General features: G+C 52.6%; 7 protein-coding genes across 7 annotated transcripts; 3 read left to right on the top strand and 4 right to left on the bottom strand.

Annotated features, from left to right (window-relative positions):
• Positions 1-522: 522 nt before the first annotated feature.
• On the bottom strand, positions 523-1,770 carry N7482_003451 (cyclic nucleotide-binding domain-containing protein; the record flags this gene model as incomplete). Its single annotated transcript, XM_056685576.1, has 1 exon — positions 523-1,770. One exon carries the CDS (start codon positions 1,768-1,770, stop codon positions 523-525), a length of 1,248 nt encoding a protein of 415 aa, XP_056544318.1.
• Positions 1,771-3,683: 1,913 nt separating this feature from the next.
• Positions 3,684-5,548, top strand: N7482_003450 (carbohydrate-binding module family 48 protein; the record flags this gene model as incomplete). The annotated part of the gene is made up of 3 exons (XM_056685575.1): positions 3,684-3,706; positions 3,888-4,020; positions 4,334-5,548. 3 exons carry the CDS (start codon positions 3,684-3,686, stop codon positions 5,546-5,548), a joined length of 1,371 nt encoding a protein of 456 aa, XP_056544317.1.
• Positions 5,549-6,080: 532 nt separating this feature from the next.
• N7482_003449 (uncharacterized protein) lies at positions 6,081-6,605 on the bottom strand (the record flags this gene model as incomplete). Its single annotated transcript, XM_056685574.1, has 3 exons — positions 6,081-6,158; positions 6,189-6,247; positions 6,509-6,605. 3 exons carry the CDS (start codon positions 6,603-6,605, stop codon positions 6,081-6,083), a joined length of 234 nt encoding a protein of 77 aa, XP_056544316.1.
• A 2,515-nt stretch (positions 6,606-9,120) lies between these two features.
• N7482_003448 (F-box protein) lies at positions 9,121-10,704 on the top strand (the record flags this gene model as incomplete). The annotated part of the gene is made up of 1 exon (XM_056685573.1): positions 9,121-10,704. The coding sequence occupies one exon, from the start codon at positions 9,121-9,123 to the stop codon at positions 10,702-10,704; it is 1,584 nt and encodes a 527-aa protein (XP_056544315.1).
• A 173-nt stretch (positions 10,705-10,877) lies between these two features.
• On the bottom strand, positions 10,878-11,403 carry N7482_003447 (LysM peptidoglycan-binding domain-containing protein; the record flags this gene model as incomplete). Its single annotated transcript, XM_056685572.1, has 2 exons — positions 10,878-11,128; positions 11,175-11,403. Coding segments are annotated over 2 exons (480 nt in total), but the record flags the coding sequence as incomplete, so codon positions are not given.
• A 1,709-nt stretch (positions 11,404-13,112) lies between these two features.
• Positions 13,113-13,509, top strand: N7482_003446 (uncharacterized protein; the record flags this gene model as incomplete). The annotated part of the gene is made up of 2 exons (XM_056685571.1): positions 13,113-13,339; positions 13,404-13,509. Coding segments are annotated over 2 exons (333 nt in total), but the record flags the coding sequence as incomplete, so codon positions are not given.
• A 1,042-nt stretch (positions 13,510-14,551) lies between these two features.
• N7482_003445 (Cell wall alpha-1-3-glucan synthase ags1) lies at positions 14,552-22,105 on the bottom strand (the record flags this gene model as incomplete). Its single annotated transcript, XM_056685570.1, has 6 exons — positions 14,552-14,600; positions 14,655-15,168; positions 15,234-15,439; positions 15,496-21,459; positions 21,515-21,690; positions 21,749-22,105. The coding sequence occupies 6 exons, from the start codon at positions 22,103-22,105 to the stop codon at positions 14,552-14,554; spliced, it is 7,266 nt and encodes a 2,421-aa protein (XP_056544312.1).
• Between the last annotated feature and the right edge of the window lie 1,103 nt (positions 22,106-23,208).

Genomic DNA, 23,208 nt, shown 5'->3' with positions numbered 1-23,208 from the left:
TCGGGGTGGGCATATAAAAGCATGCATACACATATAATTCTCATCAGTAGTGGCCGGTCCAATCGGTGAAACACGGTCAAGTTCTAGTTCAATTTGCTCAATCCTGCCTAGTTACAGCAGGGACATTGCGAATAATCCAAAGGCAAGCCAGCGAGGTCAGATAATGTGACAGGGCGATAGCAGGGACCTGGTTGGCGGAGGGGGCACCGCACGGCGGGCAAAAGTGATCAAACGGGATTTGTAGATACAGGAAGTGTAATAGTCATAAAGAACGTGATCAGGTTAGGTTGGGGGGAGAGCATATTGGGAGGAAGGGGAGAGAGAGAGAGAGTGAGAGTGAGACAGAGCAGTGTCATAACATCGCTGGAATAAAACGCAAGTGGGAGCACGCGGGAACAGTCCAATTCTGGAGAATAATGGAATGATGGGGGATGTCTCGAGGTGAAAGTGAATCAGGTCGCATCCTATTTTCTTCATTTTGTCTTCGCATAGCCCATTTGCTGTCATCGTATCGTATCACATTCATGCAGAAACAGGAGACTTGGATGCATCCACCTGGTACTCTGTCCGCCGCATAATCTCCTCCACCGGTCCCAACAGCCGCTTAAACCCGTCCCGGCCCAGCCGCGCCACCTTGACATCGGTCTTGGTGACAATGCTAGCCGCACGGGGCTTATCATCCAGCAGGGCTAACTCGCCAAAGTAGTCGCCGCGATGGTAGGTCTTGACCGGGACTCCGTTCTTCAGAGCCTCAGCCTCGCCGGATTCCAGCAGGTAAAAGGCATCACCGGGGTCGCCTTCGCTGATGATGGTGGCCCCCGCCGGGTATTTAATGGCGTCCAAGGCGTCAGCAATTTTGGCGCGCTCGTAGGGCTTCAGCGAAGAGAGAAGTGGGACTTCTTCCAGGAAGGCTTCATACATGCGGCGCCGCTGGAAAGCGGAATCCATCAGAATTCGTCGGAAGGTAATCCGGTCCAGTGCCCACAGGGTGCTCTTGGCGTCGGTGGAAATCACCGTGGCGGCACGCGGGGCATTGTACATCAGGGCCAGCTCGCCAAAGGAACCGCCGGGCCCAGTGGTACCGACCTTGTTGCCCAGCCCATCGGGGCCAGGCTGCACGGATCCCGCGGCATTGATGTATATGTCGAAGTGACCCTTCTCGACAATGTAGAAGTAGTCACCCGCGTCGCCCTGGGAGATCACCTTGATGCCCTTTGCCGGAATAGGCTTCTCGACCAGCGCATCGAGCACGGTCTTGAACTGGTCGTCGTCCAGGTGAGAGAACAAGAAGTTCCCACTGACGGCAGTCTTCAGCCGGGCCAGCTGGTCCTCGCTCTTGGGGTGATGCGGGGGGGCCCAACTATCCGACCCCGCGGACGTGGGGTTCAACGATTCCGCGGACACTGAAGTCCGACGACCCAGCGCATAGTTGTTGGGGAAGCCCTGTTGCGCCGTGCCTGTCGGGAGAGCGGCTGGCTGTTCGTCGTCCTCCTCATCGTTCGCCCCGCCTGGAGGCCCCGAGTCAAAGGGACTCCGGCCGAACAGCGACGCCCCTGCCCCTGTTCCGGCTTGTGAACCGCCCTCGGCGAATGCACTGCCTCCAAAAATGTCGCGCGACGGGCCACTGGCGTTGGCTCGCCGAAATGTCATGTCGGTTGGTGACGTCACCTCAAATTCTTCGTCCTCCGAGATTTTCTGAATGTTGGGAGATTTTTCTCTAGTGCTGGTGTCGAGGAAGGGATTGGTCCCCGGGAAGGAGCTTTGTGCCATGACTGCGCGGGTGGTAGGGGCCGGAGAGGCCGCCGCTCCGGCCACGAAGGTGGAAGAGAAAGAGTGAGAGAGTTTTGAGATAGATGGAGACGTCGGCGCGGGGTAGTGAGAATGGTTTGGGTCCCTGCGAGAATGGGGAGTGTTAGGGATTTTGAGGAGCAGCGAGAGAGACAGAGAGAGAGAGAGAGAGAGGGGGGGGGAAGAGGGAGAGAGGGAGAGAGAGGGAGAATCAGTGCAGGGGAAATCAGTTGGGGTGCATGGGGGAGGACGGGAAGGTGCAGGTCCCCAGTGTCGACCAGCAAGCCCGGAAGAACAGAGGGGCAGGTCTCGGCCCAGCAGGAGTGGGGATGGCCCGTAAATGGTGTCTCATTGGAAGGGAAAAGGAAGTGTTTCCGGTGGCCGTGCGGGTTGGACTCGGGGGAAAGTGGTAGCAGGCAGGCGCATGGAAGAAAGGTGACTCACCTGGTTTGGAGGGGGATGGGGTGGAACTGGGAGAGTGGGAGTTGAAGGGGAAGGGGAAGTGGAAGAGAGGAAGTGGGAGGTTGCCACGGAAGGGCGGGGAGAGAAAGAAGCGAGGACGGCGAGAGCGGAATGCTGCTAGCAGTGAGCTCCAGGGAAGAGAAAGAGAGGGAGGGGTAGCCCAAGAGGAGTAAAGTTGGGGCGGCTGGTCTGAGCTTCTTTTGTCGATCATGCGGCAACACTGGGAACAACTCGTCGACTGCCGCTGCCCATCCATGATCGACGTCACTGATTCCCAGCTGTGTGCCCGACCAGGGTTAGCCAGCGGTTGCCGGTTTGTCAGAAACTCTATCCTCTCTGGCGTGGCGGGCTGCACGGCCAGGAGTAGCACACGACCCGACCTGAATAAAGCTTCCTCACGTTTTCCAGGTGTCTTCTAGAACGAACGAAAACGATCAGTGCACACGTTGCCACTGCAGTGGGACATGACAGTGGCAAGCCTCCCCCAGCAGCAGGGCTTGCGACACATCCATACACATCCATACACATCCCTGGAGTTCTGGGCTCCTTCATTGGTGCTCGCGACTCTTGAAGTCATGCATTGCCGGAAAGGGCCGTGTTAACGGAGCCCGTCCCACTTGGTCCCCTGGGCCTGCACCGACTCGTTGGCGGACGTATATATGAACTGCGACCCAACCGGAGTCGCCAACTGGCGATCACGCTTAAGCTTGCTTGCTTGCCTTCCACCACTCGGGCTAGTCATCGTAATAACCATAGTCATCGTAATCACCATAGTCACCGTAAAAATCGCCATCCTAGGAATCCATACTAGCCACGAACTAGTGTGCTATCGTCCTGCTCTCGTACCACCGTGCGACCGCCGGAACAGGCGGGGAGAGGCGCTCCGGCCGGTTCTGGTGGGACCCTGGACTTGGCTGGGCACCTTTGGTCTGGCCGGACTAGTATGTTCCATATTCCACGACCATGGAGTTCAATTACGATGGTGGCTATTATCATGACCACCCTTTATGGGACGGAATGGGATATGCGATAGGTCCTGACCGAGTTAGTCCCCGACCGGGGAAAGCCAAGGGACGGGCCAGCCTCGCAGACGAGAGACGAGAGACGAGAGACTAGAAGACTGACCGAGCGGTGTAGAGACTGAGCGGAGAGTCCACTTGAACGTCGATAAGAGGAGGATGGCCAACGCGAGCATGGTGTGAGCATACCATTTATACTCCGTGCAATGATACCGTCCATTCGGGATCTACCCTGGGGATGTGCCCGTCAGTCAGCACTGGCGGTGCAGGGTGCGTCTGTGTCACACCCCACCCGATGTGCGCGAAGCTTGGAAGCAGCGCTCTGCCCCGACTTTTGACCTCCCCCTTTCCTCCCTTCTCTCATCCTCCCTCCTTGTTCTGACGTGAGGCCGCTGACACCCATACTCAGCCGCAATGGGGACATTTACATTCCAATGGTGAGTCGACCCGAATGGCTGGGCTGGAGCTAAGAGCTTTGGGCGGCTCGTGAGCTATTCTAGCGCCCGAGACAAGAACCCCCGAACTCGCCCGCCCTTGACGAGCTTGCGTCCCCCCGTGGCACAGCCTCACAGCCAGGATTGGAGCGCTGACTGGTTGGTTCCTTACATTTGCATGTAGGCCTTACCGTGCGAATGAGGTGTTCGTGACGGGCACCTTCGATGATTGGGGTAAGACGGTGAAACTGGACCGGGTGGGCGACCTCTTTGCCAAAGAGGTCGCGCTGCCTGCAGGGGAGAAGATCCATTACAAGGTAGGTCTCAGCAGCCTTTTCACCTAGTGCTGCCTCCCATTGGGCCTGTTCGGTCTGTTCATGCTTTCATCCGGGGAGTCGCCTGTCTTGTGTGGCTTGCATCGCATAGATAATCCGTTGCGGTGAGCAGTGGCAGCCTCAGCCTTAGGCCCCAGGCACCCACTAGGCAGCGCCGGCTTTCTATGACGCCTTCCCGCTGACGTCACATGGCCCGCCCCCTTCCCCCTCCCCTCTTCCCTTCAAAACTATAAAACCACTTGCAGCGGCGCCACGGGGTACACAGTTCTAGCGCTGACTTGATATTCCTTTTAAGTTTGTTGTCGACGGCACTTGGACAACCGACAGTCGTGCGCGAGAGGAAAGCGACGGCCACAACAACACCAACAACGTGCTCCTGCCGGAAGACATCATCCAGGACCATTCCCAAGAAACGTCGACCCACGACACCACCACTCCAGCAACCATGTCTGGTGTGACCCCTGATGCCACTACGGCTGCTCTCGCCGCCCAAGTCCCCCGGGAGCCCAATGGGGACCTGCCTGGGACCTTCCCTGAGACGCCGGCACAGGAATCCGAACCCTCCCTGTCTGTCGCCCCTATCCCCGCCTCGGGTGGCTACGGCAACCCGATCAAGCTGAATCCGGGTGAGAAGGTCCCGGATCCCAGCTCCATCCACGGCAACACCGTACAATCGACCGTGAAATTGGACAAGGAGTCGTATGAAAAGGGCGACAGCGTGCCTCTCGGCAGCGCTGGCACCCAGAGCGATACGGCCGGCTCCAGTACTTTCACCGTGCCCCCAGTCTCCAAGAACCTCATCCCCGAATCCAGTCTACCGATCGGCGGTCCTGCCCAGCAGGCCGCCATGGCTGACCCCGGCTACACCATCCAGTCCGCCGCACCCACCTCGACCACCGCCGCCCTGGCGGCGCAGGTGCCCCTCGAGAAGGACAAACAGACCAATGGCACTGAGCCTGCACAGGAGGTCCCACAGGTGGTGAAGGACTCGATTGCCGAAGCTGATCAGACCCCAGAGGCGGCCGCCTATACGGAGGCGGTGGAAGAGAAGAGGGAGATGGAGAACGAGCTGCACGCGAAGGTGCCCGTGGAGGAGTCCGCAGGTACGCCAGCACCCACTACCGCTGCGGCCACCCAGCCCACCGCGCCTGGTGGCGGCCTGGTGGTTCCCCTTATCGACTCCTCCGATGTATCTCCGACCTCGACCCCTCCCCCCCGCCGTGTCGCGCCCACCTCTGCTCCACCCACCTCTGAGCCAGCGCCCACCTCTGCGCCAGCGCCTACCTCTGAGCCAGCGCCCACCGAGTCTCAGGCCGCCCCAACCGTGACCACAGGCGTGGCCACCTCCCAGACCGCGGAAAAGTCCACGCCCGAAAAGCCCACTCCCGAAAAGTCTACTCCCAAACAGGCCGCCAATACCGCGGGCACTGGCGACCTCCACGCCAAGGAAGAGAAAAAGAAGAAGCGCATCAGCGGATTCTTCAGCCGGCTTAAGGAGAAGCTGAAGTAGACGGTCCCCCAATCTCCACAGACTACGATCGATGATCATCTGTTTCTCATGGGCGGACTCCTCCTTGTTGCTGGCTGGCTTTTAGATAGCGCCTTGAGAAAGCTGGGAGAGGATCTCCCTTTGGGGATGCGCTGGGTCCTTCGTTTCGATGAATTGATTTTTCAGTCTTTGTTACAGTTCTCCTGTGTGCTCTTTTCTTCTTCTGTTTTGATCTGGATACCTCATTTGCACTGCACCGTCTCCCCGCGTTGTATTCCAGCAAGCCGATGTGTTCCTTCCTGCACCATCCTCTTCTCTACCTAATAGTGGTTTAGTTTAAATGGAACCCCCGCTTTTCTCCCACTCTCATCGATGTTTGTGCACGACCATGTAGATATGTAAATTCTATTGGTGTACTATCGTGCAGCTAGCGCCCCCGAACAGCACGAGGCACCATTGAAACCACCCGAACGTCAGTCCCAATTTTGGTTTCCAAATGAGGCTCCTTGCATATATTTAAGCCCCCCGTCTCCTCTCCCATCCGCCAGGAATGTCAGAACGGTATGGCGTTACTGACTTGACCGTTCAATTTAACCGGGTATCCTAGCACACTGTTCCACGTTAGCCTCACCTGTTCACCTCAAGTCGTGGAGGGACATACTCTCGACCAGTCTGCGTACATCCACAGCCACAGAAAATCGATGCCGGCCAACAGATCACCTGCAGATGAACACATAGTTAGCTAGCCAGTTCAGCCACCCCAGCAGCCCGAGCGGGAAGTGATGCACGCTCTTATGCTATGCACGAGGACAATGCGCAGCAAAATTACGTGCTACGTACCGCTGCGACGATGGTGCAACAAAATCCTAGGCGAAGCATGGACAGGGTCAGCATTCGTCACTCTCCGGGCCCTTGAAGTTGTCTTGAGGGTAGGACAAGGACAAGGACAAGGACAAGGACAAGGACAAGGACAAGACATACCCAGTGTCGGCCCGACGACCTTACAATGGCACGGATTCTGATCGGTGCCGCATTGGAAGCAGATGGGGAAGATGGGGAAGAAGGGTAGATCGCACATGCTGCTGATGAACTTGGATTCACAGTCCCTGGCCGACTACCGACTGACTATACTTCCAGTGCGGATCGGGTGATTTCGCAAGCTGGGAAATGGGTCAATGGCCCACGCGAATACTGTATAATGGATATTGCAGATATGTCCGAAAGAAATACTGAATCACTTATGCACTCTCGCGACCTGAGGTGGTTTCACAAGTCGCGCAGAACTGGCTTCACCGCCGAATTCGGTGATTCTATCATGATGACGCAGATGAGATCGCGATCCACCGATCGGCACGGCCGGTTTCCTGTGGGGTGCGTGTGGTGGTGGAGGTGGGGAACACGGTGGCTTGCAAAGCATTGGAGTTGCGGAGTGCACCGGGGTATTTAAGGTTGGAAATTAATAGGGCAAAAAAGCAATGCGCCTATCTGTGATGGCCGCTTGAGATTTTGTTCTGCGGATACCTGCTGGGTGTAGAGTGTGCCTACGATTGAGAGTGGCGGTTACCATTACCATATCCGGCTGCTGTTGGACCACGCCCCATGGCTGCTCTCGAACGTTTTCTGGAGCCTGTCAGTATCGAATGGCACATAAATTAGGCATTGATCGGAATGCTGAATAGTTGAGCATTCCCGCTTTATCGGGTAATCTGAAGGAAGCTTAGGACTGCTTCGAATGTAATTGTCGGACCGAGGAATCTACTGTGTAAACGGCAGACCTGTGATTTACTCGATGCGGTTAGTTTTGCCATTTCAGTTTAGCGTCCCAATACGTCGTTCTGTAAGCTCCGCCTTCTTTGCTCCGGCATAAAAAGCTCGCCCTGCCCTTTCGACCTCTTTTCCCTCTCTTACCTTCGCTTCAACTCCTCTATCTTGCACTCATCGCCACCCCCTTTCTCTTCATCTCGCCCCCACCGACGACTGCGCCTAGGCTTTCAGCCTGACGCACTACCCCTTTCATTTTACCAGAGATGCCGCTCGATCCGACGCCGAGCTTGCAATACCTCTTGTCTTGAACAGAGCCCCTGGGGTGATCTAGGCCACAGCGGCATCGTAGCCATTTCGCACCGATCCTGTTACTTCCCTCTGAACTGAGTGCAGTGCATCATGCTACGAAATTGTCTAGATTTTCTTTTGCCAGTGCGCCTTTTCGTCGCTGATATCCTCCCTATCTATGAATGACCGCGTTACCCTAGGATTCTAGATGCCTCTCTTCGATCGGGCCATCCGAGTTTACATTGCACTGCCCCTACGTTCCGTTGTCGTCATTGATAGTCTCTCCGGTTCCTCTACGTCCAATCAATAGATATTCAAGAGCCTAGCGTAGTGACATAGGCTAAAAGCGAAAATGCCGTACGCCCCTGGCCTCCTCTGGCGACCAATTCTGAGACTACGGTTGTGGAAGGTATGACACGACGTATACCAACCGGCGAACGACATGATAAAAAGGACGACTAGTGCCGAGCAGACCCCCCGCCGTGGGTACGAGTGAAGCTCCGGGCGTCCGCATTACAATGGGCCCAGGCCAATGCTAAAGAGCATCGTAAAACCATGTTTCAACGGGCCACAACTAGGCATTTTATACGGCGGCTGGACTTGGCTCTCCCTGGGTTGCACACGAAGATACTGTATGATAGCCTGGATCGGGAGAGAGCATCAATACTTGCTCAACTTCGCACGGGACACGCCCGACTGAATTGATACCTCCATCGCATCGGCGAGAAGGAAAGTGATCTGTGTGAACGTAGCGCCGAGCGCGAAACGGTCCCCCACTTCTTGCTTCGGTGTACACAATGGATTCAGCCACGTCGTGTGCTCGCTAATGCCAGAGGCGCGAGCTTCGGTAATTTGTCAGAGATGCTAGGAGGTAAGCCCGAAACTATAGAGGATGTGAATGAGGCGAATGGAAAAGCGTGGAAGCCCAACATCAAGGTTATCCGAGCTGTTGTTGCATTTGCAATGGAGACGGGACGATTGGTCCAGCAAAACTGAGGAGGAACAAGATCTACAACGAAGACGATGCGAGAGGCTATGCCTGTGTATGTACATATACAAAGGGGCTGCGCACATTAGCTAGGGGGCTACATACGACCCAAGGTCGTGAAAAGCCTGAGGAATCAATAATAATAATAATAATAATAATAATAATAATAATAATAATAATAACAATAATAAACCGGGACAACTCGGAATACCCGCGTTGTAACACGTAGTACTAGCCTTTCCGACTACCGGGACGCTCTCAACAGCGATCTCCAAGATAGTTCTTCAATCAACTCGTTCAATTGGTTCCCTCAGCACGAGTTGGTGGGGAAATCCTTTGGCCCGACAGATCTCAGTAATCTAAGAGACCCTGAATCCCTGATTCAATACGGATCCATGTATTATTGAAGTGGATACTTCCAAGTTTTCGTATGGAACGCCGAGTGTCATGGTACATACCTGAGGTTTAAAAGGTCTATTTAAGAGAGCATTTATCCGCCCGCACGCCGCACATCTATCATTTTCACTCCCTCCACCAAAAATACGATCTTACAATGGCTGCACAAAGCCCTGAACGTCAGCCCCCATTGACAGTACGGAGTCCCTGGCTTCTTCAATTACCTGCTGAGATTTTATTGTTGGTCGCATCATTTTTGCCAAATCGAGATCTCAAATCCTTGCGCTTGGCAAGCAAACTACTAGGCGAGACGCCACTGTCATTCTCGCGCGTGTTTCTTTCAGCCAATTCGCTGGATATCAAGGTTTTGCGCTCTGTAGCGAATCATCCAGACTTCAGGGAGCAGGTCACCGAAATTATTTGGGACGACGCGCGTTTTGTTTCGGCTCCAGTGTCCTGGGAGGATTATGAACCGTATATCGATCGCAGTGGCTTGCAAATCAACGACGAAGAAAGATGTCCTAAGTGGTTCTTGCAGGAATGCAAAAACAACATCCGCAATATGAAACAGCGGAAATCCCGCGACGTGGACAGGCCCGACCATATCGCTCGCCAGCAGCAGGTGGATGCACAGATGCCTCTAAAGGACTGCTGGAAGTACTATTCGCAAGTCCTTAATGACCAGCAAGCTGTGATCGAATCTCGGGATGATGAAAAAGCCTTTATTTATGGCTTAGAGCGATTCCCACAGCGAAGACGAGTGACTATTACGCCTGCAGCGCATGGCCGCATTTTCTCTCCGCTATATCAAACACCTACGATCCGAGCATTTCCTTATGGCTTTAACTATCCTATTCCACGGGGATGGCAAATTTCTCTGACTGAAGGAATGGTTATCGACCCTTTAGTGTGGTCAGAGGCAAAAGAAGAGTATAAGGAGTTATGGAGAGGGGCCAGAATTGCCCTTCGCGTTCTATCAACGATCGAGGACTATAATATTTCTGAACTATGCTTCGATTCAAAACAACTCGCTACTGGGATAAACTACATGATTTTTGCCCAGCCGTGTGAAGAGTATAACTATTTCGCAGCTATCATGAAACGCCCAGGCTTTCGTCACCTTCACCTATCCTTCCTGGTTGGATATAACGGGGTCTATGACTATAAAGGTTTCACCAGCGGATGCTTCTCCGAGGCTGTTAGCTTGGCGAAGAAACTGACTCATATCCATTTCACAGTGGCATTAGGCGATTCAGCTGGGGATCCAGTTGTTCCTTTAAAAGAGATTCTCCCTATCCAGCAATGGCCAAATCTCTATCATTCTGGTCTTTCCAATTTTAGCGTCAACACATCAGACTTAATTGATCTCCTTAGTTCGGCGTCATCTTCACTACGCTCTGTTGAGCTAGGATCCCTTGGGTTTCCTAACGATGAAGGATGCTGGTCTGAGCTATTGGAGCGGATGCGGGATGAGCTTGATTGGACTAGGCGCGATCGATCACTAAGACCGGCCGTAAGAATCACTATAGAGATTGATCAGATGCAATCTGGGAGGTTCGCTCTTCTCACAGATGAGGTAACGAACTTTCTCTATGACTCTAGTGAAATTCCAACACAGGGATCTTTACTTAACTTCCCCAAGTTAGGAATGGGTACTTTGCATGATAATTTCGAACCTAAATATACTCGACCACACGTCGGTATGCAGGAGCTTGAGGAATTGGGAATTTCTAAACGTTGAAATAATAGATATTTGGATCAAAAGAAACACGATTACTTTCTAATAACTTCCATTTCTTCCTTCCAACAGTGACCTATTTGTGAACTCTCTATAAGAACATGAAACAGCTGTCAAGTACAGAAAGTAATATTTTGCAGTATCACCTTTGAATAGTTGAGACGACGCCTACGCAGTTAAGCCACAGCAACGCAAACATACTCGTCCGCTTGCAGACCGGAGCAGTCGGTCTTGACCGCTAGGTTCCAGGCGTAGAAAGAAGACGTTGAGATGCCGTATTCATTTGCGATATTGACGCATGAATCATCTGCAACAACTTTGTAAAACTTGTCACATGTAGAAACCATACCTGTTTGAATGGGATATGGTGTTGAAATACCAGTTCTCACGGGGGTTGACTTGGCTACTGGGGTACTGCTGACAGGGACTACTCGAGACTGGTACGAAGCCCAGGAAGCCCGCTGGGTAGCCACCCTTATATGTCGAAACACAATAGTATGTGCCAATGCTCATCCCGCTACAGTCACTCTTTACCGACGGGTTCATTGCATGGAACTCGGCAATTTCAAGCTGCTGCGAATGGAGTACGCTAAAGCATGTGTCGTACTCATTTCTTGGTGCGTACCATTTTGTGCAATTGGCAATCTCACCGTTGGCGCAAGGAATGGGTGTGTTGACCACACTACTGCCTTTAAAGAGGAACTCTGGCGTTAGTTTAGCCCTTTATAAAGTCTATTGACAAGACTTACCAGTAGAAGTAGGAGTTGAAAGTTGGACGCAGTAAGAACTACTGGGTTGCAAGGTACATGGGTATGTAACAAAGTCCGAGCTAGTAGCGGTTGCTGAGGTGGAGGACCCGGAGGAATTGGAGGTCTGGGCCAGAGAAGGGTTCCATAGGATTATCTCCTATGTAGTCTCTTCCAAATCGGGGTGGTAGGATCCGAACTAGAACATTCCGGCCAATCAGGTACCAATCTTAGGGGCGTAAGCGACTATATTATTCCCAGTGCAAGATAGCTGGTACGTGACGGCCCTCGATCAGAATGCCCCGAGGGGCACCGTCAACATGAGTAGAAGCATCTCGTTATCTTTCACTAAGGCTCGTGCAGAATCACATAATTGATAGTCATCGTCCTTGACTAACGCGAAACGAAATCCCAAGCCCTTGGTAGGCACCTTCCCCCAATGTTTTGTCTTCAGCTGTGCTCTTCCCTTGCCCACTTCATTCCTCCAACTCCCTCGTTCAAAGCCCGTAAATCACTTGTTGCCCACAGCCATGATATCCCTATGTACTGATATCGCTGAAAGTGCCGTTGGGTACCGCAGAATGTCCCAAAGCGGCGCAGTTGTCCCTACTTCTCCTTCCCTAATGCAGGGTCTCCCCGCTGGATATGCTGTGCGGGTCTTTTCCCGATTCAAGCGACTCCAAACCGACGCGGAGAGGATCCTACGGTTGCTCCAAGAAAATCAAGATGGAAACCAGTGGCTCGTAACAGCGTAAGTTTGGCATAGCGCTGTAGAAGGTCTGGTAGTCGCGAAGGCATATCCCTGAAGACGAAGCCGTTGAGTTGCTGCTTGGAATCAAAAAGCCCCCTGATTATAATCCGCTGTCGAATGTAGGGCGTGCTACGGTCGACTCCCCCGATGTAGTCACCGTTAGAGGCATAGAGCTGTACAAGGTACGAGGGACATTCATCCGCAATCCAGAGCTTTTGATCGGATAATAATATAGCCCGCGCTTGCCGCGGATATAATTGGAACAATTGCCACGAACTGGCCATCTTCCCCGCGAACATAACGAACCTTCGGCATCGGGATTGTTGGAATTTGCGGCGAGATTCTCGCCGACTCGGACAACTGCGATCCAAAGAACGAAGAATCATTTTGCCTTGGCCCTGTGGGTGCAGCGGCCCCATCGCGAAGAATGGTCAAGCCACCCGACGCGATGCCCCACCTGCCGGCAACCCAACCAGGTTCCCCTCCTCGAACCAACGTCAGAGGGGACTCGTCAACAGTTACGTTTGGGGCCCCTGATTCAACTGGTTTGGCCTGGTTTCACCCCTCACCCCTCGTCCGACTGGTTGCCTGTGGCTTGGCGCATCATGTTCCTCTCATTTTTTCTCTTGCCTCTCCCTCTCTCCTTCGCCTACTAGGCAGCATCACAAACGCGCTCAGAAACACCCAGCCCTGCACCCTGCACCTACTGTGGCACACGACCCCCCCGGGCACTCGCTCGTCTTGGCGCAATACCACCTGCTCTTAAGACTCCACTCCCCAGCGCTGTCGAGTCTGACCGACTTCATATACGCCACACCACCGAGCTGACAGCCACACCAGGGCACTCAGACCAACAAAACAGCCTTGCTCGTCTACACGCGACACCGTAGTCTATACGCCTCGCTCCTGTCACCATGGTCAAGCCCAAAAGCAAAGGCGGCAACGTTCTTCCCCTCGTCCTGCTCCTCCTCTTTGTCGCTGTCCTTGCCGGCGTTGGCTACGTCGTGTACACAATTGTCCAAGATGTGAGCAAGAACACGCGCGCAAAGATGGAGCGCAAGCATATCGCCTTTACAAAGGATGGAATGAAGGTCCAGGTGAAGGAGCTCCAGGATGAGCAGTACAAAGATCGGACGCAGAGGTGAGTGCTGACCCTATTGTCCATGGGAGTTCGCTCAAGAGACTGACTAAGTGGGTTCTTGCAGCGTCCTGGTCAACGTGTGGAACCACACAAAGTTCCCAGCATATAAGAGTCGCCTGTGGGGTTTGTCCGGCGAGCAGGCCAAGCAGGAGGGCCTTGAGATGCGCAAGCCGTGAGTGCTTTCGTTAACAGGCTACGGGAGACCTCCGTGTGGCCGTCGAACTGACATTTATTCGTCCCTGCAGGCACTCGAATTAATCATTATCTCGATTCTAGCTCATTCCGCGGAAACTTCATTCGCGGCTTGGCTATTGTCCTGATCCTATGTCCCACCATTCTTGATGCTGGCTTTTTTCCATATGGGGCGAGACCTTCTAGGCGGGCACTTCTTGTTCTCCCCCCCCACAAGTCCAGCATAGTGTCTTGATACACCCATTATTTGGCCTTTCTTCTTTCACCCGTCTTAATTCTCTTTTCTTGTGGATTTGTGATTTGTGCTTTGACTTTTGTTCACTCTGTTTCCTTTCTCCTTTTGATTCCTCCCCTCCCCCCTCCCCCCAACGACTTATCATACGTCCGATTTCCGGTAAACGGGCCATGTTCGATAAATACCGTATACTCAGGGATCCCCTTGGGTCCTCAGGATACGTGGGATCCACCCCATCAGTCGGAACCTAGGATCTCTACAAGGGCCATTGCCGTCGGAAATTGATTGGACTGGGTTCTGCTTTGTGAGTATGGTGTGGCAACGTTTCATCTTTACTTGTACAGGAGCTATGAATCTGCGCGTTGATTAAGGTGATATCTCAGATCACGACACTGGCTTTTTGATGCGGGTTTCACACTATAACGAAGATTTAAGAGCTACACATGAAAAGAGAAATGACATGAAATATTGGAACAAGTATGAAATATTATGATATGTATCTGACGTGATAGTCAGGAGAATATCTGAGACATGACATAGGTATTCAACGCCAGTAGGACAAAGAAAAACCAGGATGGATGAGATGATTTCAGCGCTGCGTGTGTCAAGCCCGAGAATCATGTACCGTGATGAAGGAAAACCAAGGCCAGTCCGATGCACAAACGCCACACTTAAAACCACAGACAAAAACATAAGGAACATCGAAGCAGGATGAGGGTATAAGCCGTATTTACTAAACTCGGGTTCAATTGAACCGCGAGGACGAGAGTTCGTACAGAAATTATTTAGGGCTTGGAGAGCTGTTCTTTTCGGAAGAAGAGCAAGAAGCCAGCACTAGTCATTGGTTGTTAGCACTGCTGCGGAGAGACCATGGGAAGAAGAGCTTACCAGATAAGTAACTGGCTGAACAAGGCAACCCAGAACCAAGCATTTGCCAACTCATGGACGCCTTTCGTCATGTCAGGGGAGATGGGCCCCGGGCCTACGTTGTTGGGACCAAAGGCTCGGGCGCAGATGGTTGCAATGGAACCAAGCACTTGTGAGGCGATGAGTGCAAAGCACATGTGTACCCGCGTCAACGTCTGCAGAAGGATGACACCAAAGCCGAGGCCTTGGATGGAGTCCAAGACTCCCAGCCACAGCCACAGACTGCGCGACGCAAGTGCTCCGCCGGTGTAACCACCGGCCACCCAGGGAAGATAGTAGCCAATGCCAGAGATGCCCCACCAGATCTGGATAAAGCGTGGGGCACCCAGACCACAGGCAAACACGGGGAGGAACCAGCTGTGCCGCTTCGAGAATCGACTGATGACAAAGAGGAAGATGCACCAAACAACGCCGAAGAAGACGATGCAGAGGATGACGATCTGCCATGCATGGGCGTGGTTAGAACCCCACAAGACTGCAAAAAGAATATTGGATCAGTGTTTGTTGACGGTATCAGAAGACGGGAGAGATGAATCTTACAGCTCCAGTTACGGCCATATGGTGCACTAAGGAAGAAGTTCTGCAAAATAACGGCCACAAAGTTCCAGAGGACGATCTTTCGTCGGAACAGGGACGTATAGAAGGAAGGCACCTTGCCGGGCTTTTGACGGTAGTAATTGGGCAAACCGAAAACCAAGAGAAGACCAACGGCCCACAGGAAGATGGCAATAGGATAACAGATGGCCCTGTGTTCAAGTTAGCAAATGGCGTATGACAAAAAATCCCAATCGCGGATACGTACGTCATTTTCCAGGTGTTGGAGATGGAGTTGTCGGATGACAAAAGACCTTCGCTGGAAGCCCTGCTCAGGGTCGAACCCCAATACCAAAGCCCGATCACATATGCCTGCTGAACGCCTTGGATGACACACGCGCGGAAGATCCAAGTTTCGACAGGAGCACCACCCTCATCACCAAAGTTCGAGGCAAAGAAAATGGAACCGCTAGAGGACGCTGCGGCGTAAAATCCGCTTCCGATGTTTTGAATCCACCCCCGGTTGAATGAATCGTGTTCGAAGTGGGCAGAACCAATCAATAGGAAGGCAATGCCGTAGAGGAACCAGGGGATTGATAGGGTGACGACAGATTTGAAGTACCGGTACAGTAACCACCAGCACACAGAGGTGATTGCGTAGGTGGTCGCGATACCATAGAGCTTGTTGGCAGTTTCACCCACTTCACCTGTGAGAAGAGTGATCTGGTATGAGTTGGCCGCGATGACCTGACCAAGAGCGAGGAAGATCGAATACACCGGCCAGTCGCCGAGCTTGACCTGCATCCACTTCTTGAGACCCGTGGGGGGAACATAGTCCTTGCCCAGCAAGAACTCATCATCATCTGAATCGCGGGAGTCACTATCAGCGATATGAGAAATACCCTCGGTGTAAGACTCGCCAGCCGGGGAGGCGTTGTTCTTCGAGCGGAAGATCGATGGCGTCGGCGACTTGTGACGACCCAATCTGGCGTCGCGGAATCTGTCGAACCATTCTTGCTCACTCTTGACCAAGAACTCTTCAATGCAGAGCTGATCCTCGGAATTGGATCCATTCAGATTCTGCAATTTCTGCTCAAAGTTGTGGTAGTATTCGCCAGTGCCGTCGGTGAAGAACGGATCGACCTTCTGCAGCTTGAAGTCCTTCTTGCCACCGACAACAGAGTCAAGTGAGAGAACGGATGCGTTGCTGTAACGGTGGCTCTCTGACAGAGGCTGAGGCGGAAGAAGGAGCGACTCCGACGTGGGGGGCGTGCCCGGGCTGGTTGGAGGCAGGAGGAATCGGGGATGCATCAACTCTTGACTGGGGCGGCGCCGAGGTGAAGCCAGTGGAGAAGAGTACGAAATCCCTTCTCTCTGTGTAACCTGCGCACGTCGGCTCTCCTCCACCTCTGCAGGGGTCAGAGTATACTCGTCATCGCCATACACGCTGTGAGTTCGCTCCTCGTCGTCGGTTTCCTCCACGGCATCGCTGCTATCGCCAGATTCTTGGATATCGCTCTCAGCCTGTGCATGGCGGCCACGGCGTGACCGATGACCGGGACCCGAGCGAACACCTAGCGAAAGAGACCGACTCAGGGCAGACTTGGGCTGTTCAGTCTCAGAGGGACTAATATCACGACTATAGATCCGCTGAGAGCCCAGATCGCTGACCTGATTGAAGCTCGAATAGCTGCTGTCTCTGGAATGTTGCAATGCTGCATTCATCCCAGGCATAGGCAATGGACTCATTGGAGCCATGCCTAGATTCACAGATCTCAACGTACCGTTAGGAGTACTGGTCCCGGATGAAGTGAGAGGCCGGCCATGGCCCTTCGAAATCCCCTTCTCGTGGATAGCAATGGCCGTGGACTGAAGAATCTCGAGGTCCTCCACCCACTGAGCCACGGGAAATCGTTGCTTGGCAGATCTGGCACGCATCAGTGCGCGAGTCTCCGTCTTGGAGTTGAGGGCAGCATCAATCGCAAGCTTGAATTGAATAAGCAGATGAGACGTGGAGGTCGATTCCACGTTATACCACCAGCCGGGCATTTGGCCCAAACCACCAACGCGAGCTCCAATACCCAGGGCTCCCTTACGGCCGAACTCCACTGCGACCAGTCCAAAGGGCTCATCGCGAGACGGGATAAGGGCAAATTCAGCCCCAGAGAAAATAAACGGCGGGAGAGCAGTGAACTCGGGCTTAGAGAAGACTCGACCAGGGTAGATCTCCATGATACGCTTGAGTTTAAGCGCAGCAAATTTGCCGAACAGGTCAATCACAGGACCGATACAAATGAGTTGCACATTGGGACGCGCCTCCAAGACCGCGGGCAGGGCGTCAGCGATAAGATCGACACCTTTCTGCATCGACCAACGACCGACGAATACAAGCAGATCGGCGTCGGGGTTCTGGTCGAGTCCAGCCCACTCTTGGGCTTGTCGCTTCAACTCACCACGACCGGCCTCATACTCAGGATCGACAGTAGCTTCTGTGATAGGCTGCTTGGTCCACTCGCCAACATCAGAAGGATCGGGGTTAGGCAGATTGCCAACCTTGCGCAGACCCCAGAAGATCGGGTAACGAGCATAAGAGCGTTTTCCGTATTTCTTTGAGACACCAACAGCACCGAAGCCCTGTTGGTTGATTCGAAGATAGCTTGCACCCGCGTGGAGAAGGTTGAACACTTCACCAAACTGCACATACCGACGAGCGGTGTCCTCATCCAGGTTGAAAACTTGGCAGACTTCTTGTCGCTCCTTCTGGGTTCGCATCGGCCATAGACCCTGGAACTCGGCGTTGTGAAGGGATAGACAAGCAGGAATAGTCTCTGGCAGGAGGTAGAGAGGCGCGACAGATCCATGGTAATCGTTGATATGGTAAAGATCAATCGGGAAGCGCTTGATGGCTTCGGCGATACATTGGTTCCAGGCAGAATAGTACACAGCACTATCCAAATCGTCCATGCGAGCGGGGTATGGCTCCGTCTTTGATTGCTGTCGGAATACTGGAGCGTCAAGGAGCACGTAGGTGATGTTGTTGAGGCGATGATATTGGACCTGGACCTGGAAGGCACTGCCCAGAATGGTCACCGTCATGGGCTCCGCCTCTTGATCGATCGGGTAGTCAATGCCGCCCACGCAAGGAACCACCCAGATGAGGTCCTGATGACCCAGTGTCTTGCCCATGAGCTGAGCCATCACACCAAGACCTCCGATCTTGATCTTGATGGCCCAATCCTCGATATCGTACTCCATGGTGGCAATCAAGACCATGCGGCGCTTACCTGTGGCGCCAGCGACTGCCAATGCAGTGGTGCTTTGCATGAACCCGGATTTGGTGACGCGAATGAGCGGATTAATGGAAGTTTCGCCAGAGCGGCGATGAGTGAGCTTCTTCAAAAAGACCATCGGTGAAAGACTGTGCTTTTCACTGATGCCCACTTCGTTGAATTTGACCTTGTAGAAGGACACCATGAAGATGTAGACGCAGGCTGCGCCGGTCAACGGGGCTACAATCCAAAAGAGAATAAACATGATGATTTGAATATGTCTGGATCCAACCGGTAGGAGGTGGAATCTTTGAGTGCCGTCGTCGATCTGGAGTCTCCATGACAAATAAGGCGCTGGTGGAGGCTCAGTGATGTTGATCAAAGTGCTCGAAAGAGATGACGGAGGCATTCGGTCCAAAACGCTATCATTATCCATATCACCCAGCACCCAGCTTTGGTCTGGCTTGCCATCCGGGTTAACGCCCCAGATGTTGATTTGTCCAGTGGCAGGCCATTCGGATGTGAAATGGTACTTCCAGTATCCGTCCAGCGTGTCCAGGTCAAGGTTATTGTCAAGACCGCCGTCATAGCCATACTGATTGTAAGGACCATTGAAAAAGGCATGAGGGAAGCGTCGCTGAGTAGTTTGATCCCAGTTCGTGTCGCCTTCTTGCACATAGGAACTGCTGCCGGTCCAGCGACTCCAGTACTCCACGCGAACATGATCACCCTTCCACTGCTGCTTCTTGGTACCGGACCACGGAAGCACATCAATCGTGTCATTTCCACCCTTGTATGTCTGCCAATCGGAGAAGGATGTGCCCCAATTAGTAGAATACCGGTATTTGTCGGCACCTGCGGCGTGGTGCTGGATGAAAAGAGTGTCGTTGCCTGATTCCTGATGAAGCAGACTGCTCGAATAATTGGCTGTGGTAAAGACCATGGGATTGTCGATTTGGCCAATGCGGAACAAAAAGTTGTCAACAGCGTTGGTAGAAGCATCTTTGGGAGCATTGGTTGCATTGCTCAAGGTCAGTCTGTGAACTCCATTATAGACTCCGGTCAGATTGGCGGTCCACACAAAAACGCTAGGAATTTGTCCCGTATAGGTAGTCTCAGTGGCAGTGATGTTTTTGCAACTGGCTGTGTTAACGTTCAGGGTTGGAGATATTCCAATCTCCGTGGATGAATTTATAGACAGGCCGTTGGTCACAGACAGACAGTCCATCGGCTCGGAGAAGTAGAGTTCAATTTGCACATCTTCAGACAAATTCGGGGCTACAGTCGAACGCAAAGGAGCATCATGGCCCGGTGTGAATTTGGTCACCATGGGCCGAGGCGATTGATAAACGGAAACTGGGACATAAGCACGGAATTCGTAAGCCGCCAGTGTCAGATTTGGATAGCAGCCGTTCCATTCGGTCGATCCATTTAGGCCAAGCTTCCTTGGTCCATCTATCAACACAAGCTCGTCATGAGGGTAGAACAGGTTTTTGACCGTTGTGCCCGTGTCAAATGGAGATAGGAAAGCAGTATCGTTGTCACTGCAATCGAACGTATAGTCCATTGTGCGGTTGACATTTTGGTAGACGAGCCAGATGGGCGAATTCTTAGCGTCGGAGCCGAAATCCTGCACTTCGCTATTGAGGTTACGAAGAACGGACCACATGCCAGTCTCTGTAGCCGTGTCATTGGAACCGGGATAGACCACATCCTCCGTCTGCTTAGACATATTCAGAAGCGAGTATCCATCGTTGAGAACGGGGAACTGTTCTCGCAGCTGATACATGTGCTTCATAATGTTGCGAATTGGATGGGTTGGATCACGGTGGTCATAGGTAACGGACTCGTCATTGCAGCCCTCGCCAGCAGCTTGAAGAGGCCACTGGTAGTACTGGGAGGATTCCAACGAGAAACATCCGTGGGTTTTCCAGGCTGTCGCAGATGACATCGCCTGTCGCCCGTAGATATAGTTAGATGCGGTTGCATCTAAGATATAAAAGGCTTGTTCCTCTCCCCAGAGAAGAAGGGGGATTCCAGGCATCAGAAGAGTTGTTATAAAGGAGCCAAGCAACTGTCTCTCCACACCGTACTGGATGGCAGGCCAGCGGAAAACATCTTGGTTGGTAGCGCCAAACATGTGCCGAGGGTCGAATTTACCAGTGTTTGCATTAACCAGATCGTTTGATTGAAGCATCTCGTTCCATGCATCAACCCAGTCAATAGGCACATCGTATCCAGCGGCGAGCTGACCGTCCATGCCGAGGAATCTAGTCAGGGAACGATATGTCGAGTAGTGGAAGGCCGCGCCGTCGATCGCCTCATATCCCACTTCACGTAAGAAATACTGAGACTCAGACTCGTTGGTCAATTTCATCGCAATGCTGGCGCTGGCCGGATACTGATTAGGTTGCCGACCGCGACCAAGGTAGATAGAACCGAAGGTATTACCGCCAGTGATTTCACCCGCGATAAAGAAGTTTTCTTTCCCAACAGCGCGCGCGCACTCGCGGTACGCTCGCGACATGTCCCCAAGCGCTTCAACTGTAGCTTGGGTGGCTTTATCGTACCGGAAACCATCGATATCCAAGGACGCAATCACCATGCACGAATGACGGATCAATTTTTCTCGCACAGGTGTATACCATTCACGCAAACGATCCTGCACGGATGCGAATTTGGCAAGTTCACGCTGCCAATCTGGGAAAACACCGAAGGCCTCAATGTCACCGTACTGGTCGAAGTCGCTATCGTAGCAACCAACCAGGCCGGCGATCTCTGATGCATTGACTGGGTATCCGTCCTCGAACCAGAAACGTGGATAATCACAAGTCTCATTATACGTGTTTCCAATTTCAAAGTCCACGTAGTGACGATTGCTCTTCCAGACTGTCGCATGTTCCTTCTCTGAAAAGGGCGTCGTGGTGTTGAGGTATCCGTCGAAGCCGATCAGGTCACCCATTCTGTTAAAGCAATTAGCCTTCTCTCTTGCAAGCCGAAGAGCCAGATTATGCTTACGTGGCAATGGTGTTGTCAAAGACAACATACATTCCCCGCTTGTGGATTTCGGTGATAGCGTCTCGCCAAACTTGTAAGGTGCCATAATGTTGATCGAGTAGTGTTGTATCTAAGGCAGAATATCCGTCGAAGCCCCAGGGCTGGTTCATTAAGGAGGTTCCTGCAAGATAGAGACCCTGTAGTTTGTGAGCATCCGCTAATCCCGACTCGAACATGGGACTGTGTGCTCCATACCTTTATGCCCATTCCCTGAAGGTAGTCCAGTGTATCAACCAAGCCAGCAACATCACCTCCATGACGCATTTGGGTTGAACTAAGATCATGCTCGAACAATGTGCCGTTGATGTTATCATTAGTAGGATCGCCATTGACGAAGCGGTCCAAGAAGAGTGTATAGAATGGGAATCGCCAGTTATCTGGAGATGGATGGTAGTTGCCCTCGTGGTTAGGCCATTCTCCCCAATAGTCAGCTGGGTCTGTGGCCGTCTGATTTTGGTTGAGATTGTACTGGAGGAAAGATTCGTCGTACGGCCAGCATGTTGACGTCGATGCGAACAGGGCAAGGAGCCCGCTGGAGAGCAGCCACCTCATGATTGGGTGGTGATTGTCTTGAACGCTTGACGAGTCTCCAGTGCCTCTCAAAGCCCCGAAGTACCCTCTGCAAAGAGGAGGAACTCAAAGCTCTCAGGTAGAAGCAGGCATGCGTCTAGCTCGCTTTGCTGCGGGTACACGCGAGTCGTTCGTAGTGCTCACCGGGTCGCACACGTCCAAAAAGCTAACAATAGATTCAAGAAACGAGGGGACGACGCTCAAAGAAACGTGATAGAGAGAGAAAGTGCCCGTAATGCAAGGAAACGAGAGATAAAGCTGGTAAGATGAGGGATTACGAATGAAGTGGGAGGAAAAGATCAGATCACGTAGCAAGACATGGCTAAGATGGTGACCAATTTAGTGGCATGTAAGGCCCTAAGGTCAGCACAAGATAAAAATAAAATGGCGAGGCAGACCGAACATTGCGGAGCGAATGAAACCACTAGTTAGTCGAATGAGGCTGATTACAATTACAAAAGCTGGTGGTGATGGAGATGTCCGTTCCTCGTGCAGCCAGTGGATGCACTAGGGCCAGCCGCGACATCCCGGGCTAGGCTCAAAACTGCTATTTTCTTGAGTTTTTCTTTAATTGATGTATTATAGCTAGCCTTTCTATGAGCAGTCTGGCCCGCAGCCAAGAGCTCACTCGTGGTTCGACGGAGAATTGCCGCGAGAAATCACCCAAACGGGTAGAGTTAGCTGTTCGTATCGGTGGAAAGCCTCTAAAACCCTTTTTTGGATCCAGCTCATAAGGCTAGAGACCCTGTATCTTTCTCAGACAACCCCATTTCACTAGTAGCCCTCTCCATTCATGTTACCTTGAACGGATTTCCCTTTCCGAGACAGGTCCACCTTTAGGCGAATACATAGACCATAGTGGCACTCCATCTTCTGCCGGAAGAATGGAATACGTACAGTAAGATAAGACCGAAGAGTAGGGTATGTTGTCAAGCTGTCTACCTTGATGATGAGGGCTTCCGCTCACTCTTCTATCGGGGATCCCGACTCAATTTTGCCAAGTGTGTATGAGGTAATCTTCGAAACGCACACCGATAGGCGTTCGGTGTATCTCGTATTCTGACGCAGCCCAATATATGCGAAAA

This window comes from Penicillium canariense (assembly GCF_028826845.1).
Source record: "Penicillium canariense strain IBT 26290 chromosome Unknown utg000002l_segment0_segment0, whole genome shotgun sequence".
NCBI classification, from domain to species: Eukaryota; Fungi; Ascomycota; class Eurotiomycetes; order Eurotiales; family Aspergillaceae; genus Penicillium; species Penicillium canariense.
Note: the sequence above shows the minus strand (reverse complement) of the source record. Positions and strands in the feature narration are given on the sequence as shown.